The sequence below is a fragment of the Callionymus lyra genome, chromosome 18 (genome assembly GCF_982586985.1).
Source record: "Callionymus lyra chromosome 18, fCalLyr1.hap1.1, whole genome shotgun sequence".
NCBI classification, from domain to species: domain Eukaryota; kingdom Metazoa; phylum Chordata; class Actinopteri; order Syngnathiformes; family Callionymidae; genus Callionymus; species Callionymus lyra.
The window spans coordinates 2,111,408-2,132,578 of NC_141835.1; the positions used below are offsets into that span (position 1 = coordinate 2,111,408).

The following is a 21,171-nucleotide window of genomic DNA, read 5'->3' on the forward strand; positions in this document are numbered from 1 at the left end:
ATTGATGGAACTTTGATCATATTTGACACTTTTATCTGCATTTTGAAAAAAACAGTCCATTTGTAATTCCAAGGTCGAGACGACAACATGTTGGACGCAGACAGGATGTAGTATTACTGTTGACCCATGAAACTGGTGAGATAAAACACAAACAGATGTTTATACTCGCACCAAATATACATTTCTTTAAACCAGTTCTTCTTGTTACGCCGTCTCAAGATACACTGAGATAGTTACTGACTGACAGAGAAAAAGAAGGGAAACGCAAGACATTGTTAGCTTCAGGAGTGTGAGTGTGTAGTGAGTGTGTAGTGAGTGTGTAGTGAGTGTGTAGTGAGCGTGAAAGCTGTGAGTGAGGTTGCTCATGTGACAAGTGTATTTGTCATTGGATCGATACGCTGATATATCGCAATGTTTTATCCCACGATACCGTTTAAATAAATAAATTCCATTTTTTATTCACAATTAATATCCAAATATTTACAGTTTTTGTTCCATTGTGTTGCAATTAAACTCCCGGCCTCTAGATGGCAGCAGTCATTACGTCCTCCACAGCTACAGGAAGAATGATGACTGAGGACGAGAGGATACGTTGAGTCCAGCAGCTTTTAAAGCTGATGTTTGGACTCATTTTAAAACAGAGTTTAAAGTTAAATGAAACACCGACAGATACTGGATATAACATGTTGCTCCAGTTTAATAATGCACTTCATTGTTAATATTTTGAGAAACACTATAGTACACTCTCATATTTGATTAGAGAAAGTATTTATTGGTTTGTTTTAAAAGAAAAAGTGTTGTTTCTTTAACAGAAACAATATATCGTTGTCACTACAGTATCACAATATATCGCGATGTATCGTCACACGTGTATCGTGATACTGACAACAGATTCTTGACGACACACAGGCCTCAGTGACGCGTGTCTTCATCACATCAACACATCTACAGATACGTGTCTCCGTGGCGACACTGAGGAAGTAGAAATGTTTTCATCTACACACACGACCCATGAAAACGTCTAATCAGAGAATCTGTCGCTCGAAGCTCGAGATAGAATCGTCGTCTTCACACGCGAGCGTGAGGTTCTTGATAAGACGTGACGACAGTATCTGAGACGGAAAGAATGTTCTCGAGCACTGGTTCAACCTCACGGATCTGATCCACTGAGATCTGCTGAGTCAGGGCGGAGCTGGTTCCTCAAATATCAAATTTAAATCATATGGTCTTGATTTACATTTTTAATATTTGGTAAATTTACTGTTTTCTTACAGAAACAAATCATTTCCGGAGCAAAACAACACTCGCTAATAGGGCTGCACGATATATCGGAAAAATATTGAGATCGCGATATTGGCACGTGCGATATGTATGTGGAAAACGTGTGATAAATTATCATTTTTCATTAATCAATCAACAAATCAAATCAAGCATTTCTTAAATCCACACTTCGATCAATCAGTGTCACGTTCTGTAAAGTTGTCAGTTTGTACTTCTATGTCTCGTTGTTGTTTACGTCTCCGTCCGTCTGTGAACTGTGCAGCTTGTTAGGCTCGGTTGCTATGGAGACGCGTCTTAGTATTACTTCACTGGATATACTGAGCTAACTTATGATCTAGTCAAACACTAGTGATCCAGTGAAGTAATACTAACTTATGATCTAGTCAAACACTAGTGATCCAGTGAAGTAATACTAACTTATGATCTAGTCAAACACTAGTGATCCAGTGAAGTAATACTAACTTATGATCTAGTCAAACACTAGTGATCCAGTCACTCGTTTCTTTCAACCTCCTTTGTTAAAGCAACATATTGTAAGAACTTTTCATCTCGTCTCAGTTGTTTTCTTAGAAGATCGTGAACTTCCAAACAAACCTGTCCGTCTTCACCGTATGCTAACGAGCTAAGTTGTTAGCGTCATTTATAAAGTGTTATGTGTGCGTCTTCACCGTATGCTAATGAGCTAAGTTGTTAGCATCATTTATAAAGTGTTATGTGTGCGTCTTCACCGTATGCTAACGAGCTAAGTTGTTAGCGTCATTTATAAAGTGTTATGTGTGCGTGTACAAGTATTTATAATTGATTTGGTGATATCGCGACGCGCCGGCGGCTCCTCTCTGATGTCGCTCAGTTTGTCGGGAAACCGATGCAAGTCCCGCGAGACTGAGCGTTAGAAGAGATATTTTTCTACCATCATGTCGACACTGAAGCGTTGAAATAAACGAAAGGGAAATATTACATAGTTTTCCTTCTTTAAACCCCCGGACCTTCACTACAGTACTCGCTCCTGTACGCCGATACAATTTTAGGTGAAAGAAAAAAAAATAATCGCAGTAATATCAAAATCGCACTTCAAGACACTAATATCGAATATCGCACATATTTTCCAATATCGTGCAGCTGTACTCGAGATGTACATGCATTGATAAAACACATGACAATACACACGACACTAGAAACACATGAATCCAGTGGAGCTGCAGTGAAACACAAAGAGTAGACGATGATTGACGAGGGTTCCTCTCAAGGTCAGGAGCATAAATATACTGAATATATGGGTCGCTGAAGAGGAGTCGAGGGACGTATTGATCCGTCTCAGTGTCGGCGGCTGAAGCTCCAGACACACAATTAAATGACTCACAAACACCCGCGAGAATAAAGAAGATCAGGAGGATTCATGAGGGAAAACCCAGAAGGAAAACTGTGAAGCATCAGGAGACGCTTCCTCAGAGACCTTCGTTTCCATTTCACGATGGACAGTGAACAGAGACGACCCTCTGATAGAATTACTGCTCCACCAGGACGTCAGTAAGTGTTTCAAGAAGATCCAGATCCATGCGACAGATTGACAACATCCGTCCACGTGTCCGATCCAGAGATGGATCCTGGTCACGACAGGAAGTCAAAAGATCTAAGACTGGGATCCACAGAATCCAGCTCAACTACACCAGAACAGACATGTCCCCTTCAAAATAAAAGACCCAAATAAACCAAATAAAGAAGTGCTTCTCACAAGAAGATCTTCTCACAAGAAGACCTTCTCTCAAGAAGACCTTCTCTCAAGAAGACCTTCTCTCAAGAAGACCTTCTCTCAAGAAGACCTTCTCAAAGGAAGACCTTCTCACAAGAAGACCTTCTCACAAGAAGACCTTCTCTCAAGAAGACCTTCTCTCAAGAAGACCTTCTCTCAAGAAGACCTTCTCTCAAGAAGACCTTCTCACAAGAAGACCTTCTCACAAGAAGACCTTCTCTCAAGAAGACTTTCTCTCAAGAAGACCTTCTCACAAGAAGACCTTCTCACAAGAAGACTTTCTCTCAAGAAGACTTTCTCTCAAGAAGACTTTCTCTCAAGAATACCTTCTCACAAGAATACCTTCTCACAAGAATACCTTCTCACAAGAATACCTTCTCACAAGAATACCTTCTCACAAGAAGACCTTCTCACAAGAAGACTTTTTTTACAAGAAGACCTTCTCTCAAGAAGACTTTCTCACAAGAAGACCTTCTCTCAAGAAGACCTTCTCTCAAGAAGACTTTCTCTCAAGAAGACCTTCTCACAAGAAGTCCCTCTGAAAGCTCCGGGCTGGACAGGAAGGAGAGTCGGACACAGCAACACCAGGACTCCCAGAGGAACAATGAATATTATGGAATTCTTCAGATACCAGGGGTAACTGCTTCTTGAAAACAAGAAGAAGTCAAAGTGACTTTTACCTTCTGAGAAATGAAGGAAAACGTGATTTTAATGCTTCGTTTGTGTCACAGGTTTGTCTTGAGATACTTTAAGGATTATCTTTAGACATGATTATTTACAGCTGCACTTAAAATGTCTACGTTAGTTTTCAAAGATTAATGATTATATGTTCATCAAGAAGTGAAACCATCAGCTCCAGCTGAGGATCTTATTTCAACGACTTCCTGCAGAGATTTGTCGCTTCATGTCTGAGGGTCCAGAGATCCATGGATTCAATTACACCAGTGATGATGAAGATGAAGATGAAGATGAAGATGAAGATAAAAATGATGATGATGTAGATGATGATGATGATGATGATGATGATGTAGATGATGAATCAAAGGCAGTGAGATGATGTAAAAGATGATGATGATGATGATGAAGATAAAGATGATAATGATGAGGATGAAGACATTTCCCTGAAAAGATCTACTTCCTGCCACCACAGTGAGGACGTGACGGAGCAGAAGAGGAAGCTCATGATGATGATGATGAAGATGAAGAAGATAAAGATAATGAAGACGATGATGATGATAATAATGAAGACATTTCCCTGAAAAGATCTACTTCCTGCCACCACAGTGAGGACGTGACGGAGCAGAAGAGGAAGCTCATGATGATGATGATGAAGATGAAGAAGATAAAGATAATGAAGACGATGATGATGATAATAATGAAGACATTTCCCTGAAAAGATCTACTTCCTGCCAGCACAGTGAGGACGTGACGGAGCAGAAGAGGAAGCTGGACGTCCTGTTCTGAATCCATGTGTTTCCTCTCAGAGGAGCAGGTCATTGTCACCAGTGAACCTTCACGTCATCTGCAGCACAACCAACGACACAGGTGACCGACTCTAACTCTAACTTAGTAACTCTAACTCACTCTTCCACTAACTTTAACTCTTCCACTAACTCTAACTCACTCTTCCACTAACTCTAACTCTTCCACTAACTTTAACTCACCAACTCTAACTCACTCTTCCACTAACTTTAACTCACTCTTCCACTAACTTTAACTCTTCCACTAACTTTAACTCACTAACTCTAACTCACTCTTCCACTAACTCTAACTCTTCCACTAACTTTAACTCTTCCACTAACTCTAACTCTTCCACTAACTTTAACTCACTAACTCTAACTCACTCTTCCACTAACTCTAACTCTTCCACTAACTCTTCCACTAACTCTAACTCTTCCACTAACTTTAACTCACTAACTGTAACTCACTCTTCCACTAACTTTAACTCACCAACTCTAACTCACTCTTCCACTAACTTTAACTCACTCTTCCACTAACTTTAACTCACCAACTCTAACTCACTCTTCCACTAACTCCAACTCTTCCACTAACTCTTCCACTAACTCTAACTCACTAACTCTAACTCACTCTTCCACTAACTCTAACTCTTCCACTAACTCTTCCACTAACTCTAACTCACTAACTCTAACTCACTCTTCCACTAACTCTAACTCACCAACTCTAACTCACTCTTCCACTAACTCCAACTCTTCCACTAACTCTTCCACTAACTCTAACTCACTAACTCTAACTCACTCTTCCACTAACTCTAACTCTTCCACTAACTCTTCCACTAACTTTAACTCACTCTTCCACTAACTTTAACTCACCAACTCTAACTCACTCTTCCACTAACTCTTCCACTAACTCTAACTCACTAACTCTTCCACTAACTTTAACTCTTCCACTAACTTTCACTCACTAACTCTAACTCACTCTTCGACTAACTCTAACTCTTCCACTAACTCCAACTCACTAACTAACTCTAAGTCACTAACTCAGACGCAGAAAAGTGACGAGGTCAGCATTTCTCAGGCTGATGGAACTTTTAATTTGAAAATATCTTCTTGTCATTTAAGTATTGAAAGTAAAATAACTCATTATTTAACTCACACTTGGATAATAAATGAATGAATTAATAAATGAATGAATAAAGGAAGAAATAATGAATGAATAAAAGAAAGAATGAATATATAAAATAAAAGAATGAATAAAAGAATGAATGAATAAAAGAATGAATGCATGAATTAATAAAAGAAGAAATAAATGAATAAAAGAATGAATGAATGAATAAATGAATGAATGAATAAAAGAATGAATGAATAAAAGAATGAATGAATGAATGAATGAATAAAAGAATGAATGAATGAATAAAAGAATGAATGAATGAATGAATGAATGAACCTCCACAGGCTCTCCTCAGACCAGCAGGGCTGAAGAATGTTGACATCAACAGTGAACAGTGACAGAAGCACATGCCGATCCCTGGAAGTCATTTCCTGCTGCATCCAAGACTTTTATGGAATTCTGGGAGCTGAGTGGACGTCACCCCCTCTTTTTCCACTTCTTCTCCTCCTTCACCCCCTCTTTTTCCACTTCTTCTCCTCCTTCACTCCCTCTTTTTCCACTTCTTCTCCTCCTTCACCCCCTCTTTTTCCACTTCTTCTCCTCCTTCACTCCCTCTTTTTCCACTTCTTCTCCTCCTTCACTCCCTCTTTTTCCACTTCTTCTCCTCCTTCACTCCCTCTTTTTCCACTTCTTCTCCTCCTTCACTCCCTCTTTTTCCACTTCTTCTCCTCCTTCACTCCCTCTTTTTCCACTTCTTCTCCTCCTTCACCTCCTCTTTTTCCACTTCTTCTCCTCCTTCACTCCCTCTTTTTCCACTTCTTCTCCTCCTTCACTCCCTCTTTTTCCACTTCTTCTCCTCCTTCACTCCCTCTTTTTCCACTTCTTCTCCTCCTTCATTCCCTCTTTTTCCACTTCTTCTCCTCCTTCACTCCCTCTTTTTCCACTTCTTCTCCTCCTTCACTCCCTCTTTTTCCACTTCTTCTCCTCCTTCACTCGTGAATCACTGAAGACAACTTCAGTATCGACCGGTCGTCGTACGAATCCAGGAACATTACTGTGAGCTGAAGATTCTTAACTTGATACTGAGACCAGTTTTACTGATTTTCTTCTTGAAAACTATTGTTGATGATAAATATAGTTTGACATGAATTTAGTTTAACATGTGATTTAATTTATATTATACTTTATAATGTTGGCCTTTGATTAACATAAGAATTGTTTGATTATAGTTGAAAATTGTTGGATTCTAGTTGAAAATTGTTGGATTCTAGTTGAAAATTGTTGGATTATAGTTGAAAATTGTTGGATTATAGTTGAAAATTGTTGGATTCTAGTTGAAAATTGTTTGATTATAGTTGAAAATAGTTGATTATAGTTGAAAATAGTTGATTATAGTTGAAAATTGTTGGATTCTAGTTGAAAATTGTTGGATTATAGTTGAAAATTGTTGGATTCTAGTTGAAAATTGTTTGATTATAGTTGAAAATTGTTGGATTATAGTTGAAAATTGTTTGATTATAGTTGAAAATTGTTGGATTCTAGTTGAAAATTGTTGGATTCTAGTTGAAAATTGTTGGATTATAGTTGAAAATTGTTTGATTATAGTTGAAAATTGTTGATTATAGTTGAAAATTGTTTGATTATAGTTGAAAATTGTTGGATTATAGTTGAAAATTGTTGGATTACAGTTGAAAATTGTATGATTATAGTTGAAAATTGTTGGATTATAGTTGAAAATTGTTGGATTATAGTTGAAAATTGTTTGATTATAGTTGAAAATAGTTGATTATAGTTGAAAATTGTTTGATTATACAGTAGTTGAAAATTGTTGGATTCTAGTTGAAAATTGTTGGATTCTAGTTGAAAATTGTTGGATTCTAGTTGAAAATTGTTGGATTCTAGTTGAAAATTGTTGGATTCTAGTTGAAAATTGTTGGATTATATAGATGATAGTAATAATGTAGTTTTTAAACAAACAAGTCTCTCTTCAAAGTGATGGTATCAAGAGTGGATCATCAGTATCTAACGATCATTGATCTTCTCGACCCTCAGTAAAGGATCTTCTTGTTGAAACACAAACATGATCTTGAGACAGAAACACTAACAAGACGCTGATGTTGATCCAACTCTGGACTAACAGGATTACAGAAGACGAGGCTCCAGCAGACGATCGATAGACTTCCTGGCACGAGTACGAATCCATCATGGAGATGCTGAACCAACAAAGCTGGTCACGTGAGCAGGAACACAAATAGAAGAACCCGACACCACAACAGCTGCTCACAAGAATGAGTCCAAGATGAGACGCAAACATCATCAGAGACACAAACATCTGAACCATGTGGACCACGAGTCACCAGGACCTCCTTCCAGCTCTGACTCCAGTCCCTGATGTCCAGACTCCAGACTCCAGACTCCAGACCACAGTCTACGTCCAGACTCCAGATGAAACGCTTTTTGGGAAACATTGCTTAAGGTTGACATTACAATAAAATGTGTGAAAATTAAAATCATTAGATCTTTTGATTTTTTAACCATTAACATGAAAATAATCTTCGTGTTATTTCATGTTCGTGTTGCAACTATACTTCTGGCCTCTAGATGGCAGCAGTCGTTACGTCCTCCACAGCTAAAGAAAGAATGATGACTGAGGACGAGAGGTCTGTAAATTCTACAACCCCAGGGTGAAGTACTTAAATATACTATACATATATACTTGTTACTACACTATCACAACACCAGAGTCATGTACTGGACAATACTACACATATATACTTGTTACTACACTATCACAACACCAGAGTCAAGTACTGGACAATACTACACATATATACTTGTTACTACACTATCACAACACCAGAGTCAAGTACTGGACAATACTACACATATATACTTGTTACTACACTATCACAACACCAGAGTCAAGTACTGGACAATACTATACATATATACTTGTTACTACACTATCACAACACCAGAGTCATGTACTGGACAATACTACACATATATACTTGTTACTACACTATCACAACACCAGAGTCAAGTACTGGACAATACTACACATATATACTTGTTACTACACTATCACAACACCAGAGTCAAGTACTGGACAATACTACACATATATACTTGTTACTACACTATCACAACACCAGAATCAAGTACTGGACAATACTACACATATATACTTGTTACTACACTATCACAACACCAGAGTCAAGTACTGGACAATACTACACATATATACTTGTTACTACACTATCATAACACCAGAGTCAAGTACTGGACAATACTACACATATATACTTGTTACTACACTATCACAACACCAGAGTCAAGTACTGGACAATACTACACATATATACTTGTTACTACACTATCACAACACCAGAGTCAAGTACTGGACAATACTACACATATATACTTGTTACTACACTATCACAACACCAGAGTCAAGTACTGGACAATACTACACATATATACTTGTTACTACACTATCACAACAACAGAGTCAAGTACTGGACAATACTACACATATATACTTGTTACTACACTATCACAACAACAGAGTCAAGTACTGGACAATACTACACATATATACTTGTTACTACACTATCACATCAACAGAGTCAAGTACTGGACAATACTACACATATATACTTGTTACTACACTATCACAACACCAGAGTCAAGTACTGGACAATACTACACATATATACTTGTTACCAGACTATCACAACACCAGAGTCAAGTACTGGACAATACTACACATATATACTTGTTACTACACTATCACAACACCAGAGTCAAGTACTGGACAATACTACACATATATACGTGTTACTACACTATCACAACACCAGAGTCATGTACTGGACAATACTACACATATATACTTGTTACTACACTATCACAACACCAGAGTCAAGTACTGGACAATACTACACATATATACTTGTTACTACACTATCACAACACCAGAGTCAAGTACTGGACAATACTACACATATATACTTGTTACTACACTATCACAACACCAGAATCAAGTACTGGACAATACTACACATATATACTTGTTACTACACTATCACAACACCAGAGTCAAGTACTGGACAATACTACACATATATACTTGTTACTACACTATCATAACACCAGAGTCAAGTACTGGACAATACTACACATATATACTTGTTACTACACTATCACAACACCAGAGTCAAGTACTGGACAATACTACACATATATACTTGTTACTACACTATCACAACACCAGAGTCAAGTACTGGACAATACTACACATATATACTTGTTACTACACTATCACAACACCAGAGTCAAGTACTGGACAATACTACACATATATACTTGTTACTACACTATCACAACACCAGAGTCAAGTACTGGAAAATACTACACATATATACTTGTTACTACACTATCACAACACCAGAGTCAAGTACTGGACAATACTACACATATATACTTGTTACTACACTATCACAACAACAGAGTCAAGTACTGGACAATACTACACATATATACTTGTTACTACACTATCACAACAACAGAGTCAAGTACTGGACAATACTACACATATATACTTGTTACTACACTATCACATCAACAGAGTCAAGTACTGGACAATACTACACATATATACTTGTTACTACACTATCACAACACCAGAGTCAAGTACTGGACAATACTACACATATATACTTGTTACCAGACTATCACAACACCAGAGTCAAGTACTGGACAATACTACACATATATACTTGTTACTACACTATCACAACACCAGAGTCAAGTACTGGACAATACTACACATATATACGTGTTACTACACTATCACAACACCAGAGTCATGTACTGGACAATACTACACATATATACTTGTTACTACACTATCACAACACCAGAGTCAAGTACTGGACAATACTACACATATATACTTGTTACTACACTATCACAACACCAGAGTCAAGTACTGGACAATACTACACATATATACTTGTTACTACACTATCACAACACCAGAATCAAGTACTGGACAATACTACACATATATACTTGTTACTACACTATCACAACACCAGAGTCAAGTACTGGACAATACTACACATATATACTTGTTACTACACTATCATAACACCAGAGTCAAGTACTGGACAATACTACACATATATACTTGTTACTACACTATCACAACACCAGAGTCAAGTACTGGACAATACTACACATATATACTTGTTACTACACTATCACAACACCAGAGTCAAGTACTGGACAATACTACACATATATACTTGTTACTACACTATCACAACACCAGAGTCAAGTACTGGACAATACTACACATATATACTTGTTACTACACTATCACAACAACAGAGTCAAGTACTGGACAATACTACACATATATACTTGTTACTACACTATCACAACAACAGAGTCAAGTACTGGACAATACTACACATATATACTTGTTACTACACTATCACATCAACAGAGTCAAGTACTGGACAATACTACACATATATACTTGTTACTACACTATCACAACACCAGAGTCAAGTACTGGACAATACTACACATATATACTTGTTACCAGACTATCACAACACCAGAGTCAAGTACTGGACAATACTACACATATATACTTGTTACTACACTATCACAACACCAGAGTCAAGTACTGGACAATACTACACATATATACGTGTTACTACACTATCACAACACCAGAGTCAAGTACTGGAAAATACTACACATATATACTTGTTACTACACTATCACTATATATTGTATCATTGTATTGTGATACTATCAACACACTGGATGATATTCACTCCATGAAACAATGAAAGAAAACAAACATCATACTTTGATCTACAAGAATGATGTACATTTGTGTTGCATACGTACAAACAGTTGTCGTGTCATTATTGTCGTCAGTTTCAGTGACATCAGAGTCGACATGTGGAACACGTATGTTGTTAATGATTACACGCACATGCACACACACACACACACACACACGCACGCACGCACACACACACGCACACACACACACACACACGCACACACACACGCGCACACACACACACGCACACACACAGACGTGACCTCTTGACTGAGGGAAGAAAACAGATGGTGGAAAAACTAGATGTTGCCACGTGGACTTGAGAGAAAGAACTCATGATGTTCTCCAGGTTTCAACTCACCTGGTTCATGAGGATTCATAGCTTCATGTTAGTTTTACTCTCGTTCAAACATCTTCATACGTCTACTCTCGTACAGACATCTTCATACGTCTACTCTCGTACAGACATCTTCATACGTCTACTCTCGTACGAACATCTTCATACGTCTACTCTCGTACAAACATCTTCATACGTCTACTCTCGTACAAACATCTTCATACGTCTACTCTCGTACAAACATCTTCATACGTCTACTCTCGTACAAACATCTTCATACGTCTACTCTCGTACAAACATCTTCATACGTCTACTCTCGTACAAACATCTTCATACGTCTACTCTCGTACAAACATCTTCATACGTCTACTCTCGTACAAACATCTTCATACGTCTACTCTCGTACGAACATCTTCATACGTCTACTCTCGTACGAACATCTTCATACGTCTACTCTCGTACGAACATCTTCATACGTCTACTCTCGTACAAACATCTTCACACGTCTACTCTCGTACAAACATCTTCACACGTCTACTCTCGTACGAACATCTTCACACGTCTACTCTCGTACGAACATCTTCACACGTCTACTCTCGTACGAACATCTTCACACGTCTACTCTCGTACGAACATCTTCACACGTCTACTCTCGTACAAACATCTTCACACGTCTACTCTCGTACAAACATCTTCACACGTCTACTCTCGTACAAACATCTTCACACGTCTACTCTCGTACGAACATCTTCATACGTCTACTCTCGTACGAACATCTTCATACGTCTACTCTCGTACGAACATCTTCATACGTCTACTCTCGTACGAACATCTTCATACGTCTACTCTCGTACGAACATCTTCATAGGTCTACTCTCGTACGAACATCTTTATACGTCTACTCTCGTACGAACATCTTTATACGTCTACTCTCGTACGAACATCTTTATACGTCTACTCTCGTACGAACATCTTTATACGTCTACTCTCGTACGAACATCTTTATACGTCTACTCTCGTACGAACATCTTTATACGTCTACTCTCGTACGAACATCTTTATACGTCTACTCTCGTACGAACATCTTTATACGTCTACTCTCGTACGAACATCTTCATACGTCTACTCTCGTACAAACGTCTTCATACCTTTACTACACTCTTACTACACTCTCACAGCAACACTCACAACACTCTCAAGTACTGTACAATACTACACATATATACCTCTTTCTACACTATCACAACACCAGAGTCAAGTACTGGACAATACTACACATATATACTTCATACATCTACTCTCATACGAACGTCTTCAAACGTTTACTACACTCTCACTACACTCTCACTACTCTCTCACAGCAACACTAACTACACACTAACACTAACTACACACTCGCACTCCTGTAGCCAACAATGGTACACACACTCACAGCAACACTAACTACACACTCACACTAACTACACACTCACACTCCTGAAGCTAACAATGGTAACACACACTCACAGCAACACTAACTACACACTCACACTAACTACACACTCACACTCCTGAAGCCAACAATGGTAACACACTCACAGCAACACTAACTACACACTCACACTCCTGCAGCCAACAATGGTAACACACTCACAGCAACACTAACTACACACTCACACTAACTACACACTCACACTAACTACACAATCACACTCCTGAAGCCAACAATGGTAACACACTCACAGCAACACTAACTACACACACACACTCCTGAAGCCAACAATGGTAACACACACTCATAGCAACACTAACTACACACTAAATACACACTCACACTCCTGAAGCCAACAATGGTAACACACTCACAGCAACACTAACTACACACTCCTGAAGCCAACAATGGTAACACACTCACAGCAACACTAACTACACACTCACACTCCTGAAGCCAACAATGGTAACACACTCACAGCAACACTAACTACACACTCACGAAGCCAACAATGGTAACACACACTCACAGCAACACTAACTACACACACACACTCCTGAAGACAACAATGGTAACACACTCACAGCAACACTCGTGTGGAACAGACGCTGCTTTGAGCAACACGTGGAACAAAGAGCTCAATGATCCGACTGAGGCTAAAACAGGAATCAAACCAACAACCTCAGAGGAATCCAGAGCATGTCGAGCAGCTTCACTGTCACTGCAGCCTCGACCCCAGTGACCTTTGATGAAGGGACTCAGTGTTTCTGGACGTGACGACGAGTCGCTTTCACGGCAGGAAGTGACGGAACCGAGAGGATTGAAGCAGTTTTATGAAGAAAAGTTCTTTTACATCTCGTGATGAAAACATCAAGAAGGTGAAGAGTTTTGGTTCAAGTGAAGAGTTTTGGTTCAAGTGAAGAGTTTTGGTTCAAGTGAGGAGTTTTGGTTCAAGTAAAGAGTTTTGGTTCAAGTGAAGAGTTTTGGTTAAAGTGAAGAGCTTTGGTTCAAGTGAAGAGTTTTGGTTCAAGTGAAGAGTTTTGGTTCAAGTGAAGAGTTTTGGTTCAAGTGAAGAGTTTTGGTTCAAGTGAAGAGTTTTGGTTCAAGTGAAGAGTTTTGGTTCAAGTGAAGAGTTTAGGTTCAAGTGAAGAGTTTTGGTTCAAGTGAAGAGTTTTGGTTCAAGTGAAGAGTTTTGGTTCAAGTGAAGGGTTTTGGTTCAAGTGAAGAGTTTTGGTTCAAGTGAAGTGTTTTGGTTCAAGTGAAGGGTTTTGGTTCAAGTGAAGAGTTTTGGTTCAAGTGAAGAGTTTTGGTTCAAGTGAAGAGTTTTGGTTCAAGTAAAGAGTTTTGGTTCAAGTGAAGAGTTTTGGTTCAAGTGAAGAGTTTTGGTTCAAGTGAAGAGTTTTGGTTCAAGTGAAGAGTTTTGGTTCAAGTGAAGAGTTTTGGTTCAAGTGAAGAGTTTTGGTTCAAGTGAAGAGTTTTGGTTCAAGTGAAGAGTTTTGGTTCAAGTGAAGAGTTTTGGTTCAAGTGAAGAGTTTTGGTTCAAGTGAAGAGTTTTGGTTCAAGTAAAGAGTTTTCGTTCAAGTAAAGAGTTTGAGATGAAAACTCAACATTCCAGGGATTTACAATAAAATTAAACCATTTAAAGCAACAACTGATCGTTACGATGTGTAGCTGAAGAAATAACATCTGATTTGGTCGACAAGGTTCTAGAGAAACATCCCGGCCGGTCACGAGTCTGGTTCTGCTCCAGGTTTCTGCCGTGAAAAGAAGGTTCACTTCTGGCTCACGTCTGTTTCCATCTGTTACGATACTTGAGAAGAAGAACCCGAGACTGAGAGGAAACACCTCCGTCTTTGTTCTCGGACGACCCGACAGAACCGGAGTCTCGGCCTCGAGCCACAGTTTTCCTTAAATCACCGAAAAACAAATCAGCAAAAACACAGAGTTAAAAGAGTAAAAATCCAGCAGTGGAACGAACCAAACCTCTGGAGGTCTCACGAATCCATCGTGAATCTGAATAGAAAAACGTTCTCTTGCGCCCCCTCACGTGCAGACCAGGTACCACGTGCACTTACCCAGTTTCTCCACTAGTTTGAGCATGACGCCTCCGATGTGGATCTCTCCGGTGACTCGCAGCGACACGTCCCTGTGGAGGTCCGTCACATGCATCTTCAGCTCCCATGTCCCGTCGGCGTAGCAGCCGTCAGGCATCCGGATCCCGTCCAGCGCCATCCTGTGAACACGAGGTTAGTGATGTTAACGCTTGAAGTTATCTTGTCTCATGCTGAACGTGACAACGACACAACGGAGGCTTCACGACGCTCTGTGGTACTAGCATCGTGTCCTGTGAACCATCTCTCATGCTGAACGTGACAACGACACAACAGAGGCTTCACGACGTTCTGAAGTACTAGCATCGTGTCCTGTGAACCATCTCTCATGCTGAACGTGACAACGACACAACGGAGGCTTCACAACGCTCTAAAGTACTAGCATCGTGTCCTGTGAACCATCTCTCATGCTGAACGTGACAACGACACAACGGAGGCTCCACGACACTCTTACCTTTCGCTGCATTGAATAATAAACTCTGCTCTTACAACGTTTCATTCGTTAAGACGCCTCGAGTCCGGATCCGATCTGTGACCATGAACTCTCGAGTCACGACCAGCGGAACCAGACATAGAAGCTGAAGCTGCTGACTTGGACTTCCTTCCAGAGATAGTAAGAGGAGTTCAACCATCTGCCGGAAACTCTGATTAGAGAAACTTCTTCTCGTAGACGAGGTGGTCGTCTGCACAGAGCTTCACTAGGACGTCCACCGTCTGAGACATGAAGGACTTTTTATGAATGAACAAATCTATTACTTTACTATATACTAGGGCTGCACAATATATCTAAAAAAAAGATCTATATCGCGATATTGGCACGTACGATATGCTCGAAAACATGTGATCATTTATAACATTTTATTGTATAAATCAAGCATTTTTTAAATCCACACTTCGATCAATCAGTGTCACGTTCTGTAAAGTTGTCAGTTTGTACTTCTATGTCTCGTTGTTGTTTACATCTCCGTCCGTCTGTGAACTGTGCGGCTTGTTAGGCTCGGTTGCTATGGCGACGCGTCTTGGCTCAGTATATCCAGTGAAGTAATACTAACAAGAACTTTTCATCTCGTCTCAGTTGTTTTCTTAGAAGATCGTGAACTTCCAAACAAACCCGTCCGTCTTCACCGTATGCTAACGAGCTAAGTTGTTAGCGTCATTTATAAAGTGTTATGTGTGCGTCTTCACCGTATGCTAACGAGCTAAGTTGTTAGCATCATTTATAAAGTGTTATGTGTGCGTGTACAAGGATTTATTATTGATTTGGTGATATCACGACGCGCCGGCAGCTCCTCTCTGATGTCACTCAGTTTGGCGGTAAACCGATGCAAGTCCCACGAGACTGAGCGTTAGAAGTGATATTTTTATTATCCTTCTCTAAACCCCTGGACCTACACTACAGTACTCACGGCTACATTTTTAGGTGAAAGAAAAAAAAAAATCACATTAATATCAAGACACTTCAAGACACTAATATCGAATATCGCACTCATTTCCAATATCGTGCAGCTCTAGACTCATGTTTAAGAAGGTGATAGAAGGTCTTCTTATAAACCAGTCAAATGACGATCATTACTAATAGTTTCCAAACATCTCCGAGGCATTTATGAACAACAAACATCAACAGTATCCAAGGAGAAGAAGAGGAAGTCAAGCGTTTCTACTGCGGCGGTTGAAAGTATCATCGAAGAAACACGAGTCACTGTCGCTCTGGTCACTTTCTTGTTTATATCCAGTGATGCTCAGAAATAGCTTTGCAGTGACAGACACACTGAGGTCACTGGTGTGTGTGTGTGTGTGTGTGTGTGTGTGTGTGTGTGTGTGTGTGTGTGTGTGTGTCAATGAAGTGCCAACAGGCTCGTGGTAGAAATGATCGACACCATCATGTTTACTACTTTAATACCACAAGTAAGCCACTACATTATGACCACCCGCCTCTCACCTGTTGTTTACATAAACAAAGTGTGTTTAGATTGTGTTGGTTTACATCAAATCTGGAACTAATCTCAACGTTTAAACTCAAAACAAAAATCACGTCATTTTCATTAATCCTCAACACAACTGTTTTGGGGATCAGATCATAAAACACTTGGTGTTCGAGTGTTTTAGATGAATTGTTAGTTCAATAACTGATTTGTGTCTTTGACGAGACCGAGGCTGAGTGTGTAACCTTTTAAAAACACACTTTTACAGCTTATATTTGAAGTCAACTTATAACCCGTGACTGGATTCACTTCTTTACTCTTCAATTCTTTGTATTTCACTCTAATGGACCATTTTTAAACACATTATAATTTATCTTATCTTCTGTTCCTGATGTATTTTTAAACAAATCGTCTTTTATTCCTGCTTTAATGTAAATAAACGTGTGACTTCTGTGTGAAAGTCGCTCTATAAACAAATGTTTTCATCGTTTCTTTCCGTTTTAATGAAGAACAAGAGGCTCCGACGGAGGTTTTTAACGGTTGGAGAAAAGAAAAGGTTGTAAAAAACAACATCTGTCAGTGTTTAAAACTCTGACGTCACTCACCTGTTAAAAGTAACAGTAAACGTTAACAACACACGGATCTTTATCATCCGAGCAGAATAAACACGAGTATCTTCAAATAGAAAGTTATACGTTGAAGCTGGAGTTAAAAATTAAGTGTAAATGGAGAAAATATATTTTTTTAGAATAGTATAGTTTGAGAGAAACAATAATAACTGACCAAACGAAACATACAATGATTAAAAAAGAAGATTAAATAAATAAACAATCATAATTATAAGGTGTAGATAATAGACACAGTTTTCTTAATACTCATAGTAAAATAAAATATAAATACAGTTGGAAAATAATAACTTAAAAGTGTATTTAGTTAATTATATGAATTGATTTGCTGCTACATGGAGACGAATAAAGTATTGATTTACTTTATTAATCGTTTTCTTTGTTAAAAACGAATTATCTTTTTTTATTTCTCATTTAAAAAAATTTTATTATAACAAAAACATTTTAGTATCAATTTTTAACACAAATATTTATTAATAGATTTACTAATAATCTATAAATAAAACGGATTTTGGTGAAAAACAAACAAACACTTGATTCGGAAAAAAAAAAAGCGTCGCTACAAGTTGACGCCTGTGACGTCACTCACCTGCCGAGCGTAACTCACCTGTTCAACGTAACGGTAAGGCTGACAAACACACCTTTATTCTGAACACAGACCGAGATAAATGTCGCACAAACTCTTGTTCGTCCGCAGACGCACCGGAAGTCCCGCAGCGACTGTAGACGCGAACATTGTCAATAAAGTTGTTAGCCGAGCGTTAGCCGCGCGAGCTAATGTGTGTTTTCTGCCAGATTGGAGGAACAAAGTGCAAAAGACTGGAGTCTCACCTTCAAACTCACTCGACACTCGACGAAACGGCGGCGGTTCCGGTGCTGCTCAGATCATCTTCCGCGGAGGAAGCGGGAGAAAACGAGAGAAAAGTGGGAGAAAAGTATCCAAAGTGTTTTCCTGCCTCGGTTTAATGGAGTCTTGTCTCCCCCTCGCTCCCCCTCCTCACCCCCTCCCTGCAGACGTCACTGCTCCCCCTTTCCCTCCCCCTGCGGGCGATGACGTCACTGCTCCAATCCCACTTTTCCTTTCCAGATTTTCCAGAAGCCCAGAGTGACCGCAACACGTGATTTATGTTTCATTAAGTATTTATTATTATTGTTTCATATATTATTAAATATTATTTATTATAGTTTCATATATTATTGTTTATTCTTTCATATATTATTGTTTATTCTTTCATTAAATATTTATCATTTTTCATATATTATTTATTCTTTCATTAAATATTTATTATTATTGTTTCATATATTATTAAATATTATTTATTATAGTTTCATATATTATTGTTTATTCTTTCATTAAATATTTATTATTTTTCATATATTATTTATTCTTTCATTAAATATTTATTATTATTGTTTCATATATTATTAAATATTATTTATTATAGTTTCATATATTATTGTTTGTTTCATTAAATATGTATTAATATTCTTTCATGTATTATTAAATATTATTTATTATAGTTTCATATATTATTATTAAATATTTATTATATTTTCATGTATTATTAAATATTATTTATTATAGTTTCATATATTATTATTAAATATTTATTATATTTTCATATATTATGGTTTGTTTCATTAAATATGTACTATTATTGTTTCATATATTATTAAATAGTATTTATTATAGTTTCATATATTATTATTAAATATTTATTATAGTTTCATATATTATTAAATATTATTTATTATAGTTTCATATATTATTATTAAATATTTATTATAGTTTCATATATTATGGTTTGTTTCATTAAATATGTATTATTATTGTTTCATATATTATTAAATAGTATTTATTATAGTTTCATCTATTATTGTTTATTCTTTCATTAAACATTTGTTATTATTCTTTCATATATTATTAAATATTATTTCATATATTGTTAAAAATTATTGTTTCATATATTATTAAATATTATTTGTTAATTTTCGTATATTTCTAAACATTATTAGTGATTCTCTGCTGACGTCACGAGAAAGAAAACATTTCAAACAAGATGTTTTTATATAAAAAAAAAACCTCAACTGGACAAAGAATATAAATAACCAAACAAATATACAAATAAAACTTATCAAATAAATATACATAAATAATCGATATATTATATTATTATATACTTCAGAGTCTGTGGAGAAAAACAACAAAAGTCAACTAAAATAATTGTTCTGACCAAACAAACACAAATGAATCCATTTTATTTAAACTTTAATAATGTTTTTATTGACGTCGAGTCGTGAAATAAATGCTTAAAATAAAACGTTTATTGATCCAGTCGAGAAAAAACAAATGTATTTAATTTAAATGAATTTATTTGTTTTTTATCAACGATCGTTTCAGTTTAAAAACAACATCAACGACACGAAGAAATGATTGACTTTTAGTGATTTATTTTTGTTAAACTACGGATTTTAACACACACACACACACACACACACACACACACACACACACACACACACACACACACACACACACACACACACACACACACACACACACACACACACACACACACACACACACACACACACACACACACACACACATCGATTCTTTACGTGTAAATAAATAAATAAATAATATTTGGTGTAAAAGTGTTTCTGCTCCTGAAAAAACCTTGAAGCTCCTTTTATGGAAATAAAGCTTCAGCTGCAGAAACACGAGACACGTTTGGATTCTTGGTCTCAAGAACCTGAGGCTTCGTGGAAAATATTCTTGGGTTTCGTTGAAGAAAAACTTCAAGAGAAAATATCTTTAATAAAAAGGTTAATAATGAGACATTCAGTGATATTTGAGAAAAGACTTGATTGAATGATTATTTGGTGATTTAAACCTGGAAGATTGACCTTGATGTGTTGTGTCATGATGTGTTGTGTGTTCATGATTTGTTGTGTTCATGATTTGTTGTGTGTTCATGATTTGTTGTGTGTTCATGATTTGTTGTGTTCATGATTTGTTGTGTGTTCATATGTTCATGATTTGTTGTGTGTTCATGATGTTCATGATTTGTTGTGTGTTCATGATTTGTTGTGTGTTCATATGTTCATGATTTGTTGTGTGTTCATATGTTCATGATTTGTTGTGTGTTCATATGTTCATGATTTGTTGTGTGTTCATATGTTCATTATTTGTTGTGTGTTCATGATGTTCATGATTTGTTGTGTGTTCATGA

General features: G+C 37.4%; 1 protein-coding gene across 3 annotated transcripts in view; it reads right to left on the minus strand.

Moving 5' to 3' along the window:
- fermt2 (FERM domain containing kindlin 2) overlaps window positions 1-18,917 on the minus strand; it is a 67,425-nt gene extending 48,508 nt beyond the window's left edge. For all 3 annotated transcript variants that reach the window (XM_087780325.1, XM_087780324.1, XM_087780323.1), the window contains exons 1-2: window positions 18,767-18,917; window positions 15,352-15,509 (exon numbers count right to left, since the gene is read on the minus strand). In XM_087780325.1, the coding sequence (XP_087636451.1) occupies window positions 15,352-15,508 (157 nt within the window). In that variant the 5' untranslated portion in view covers window position 15,509; window positions 18,767-18,917. The remainder of the gene's footprint in view (window positions 1-15,351; window positions 15,510-18,766) is intronic.
- Between the last annotated feature and the right edge of the window lie 2,254 nt (window positions 18,918-21,171).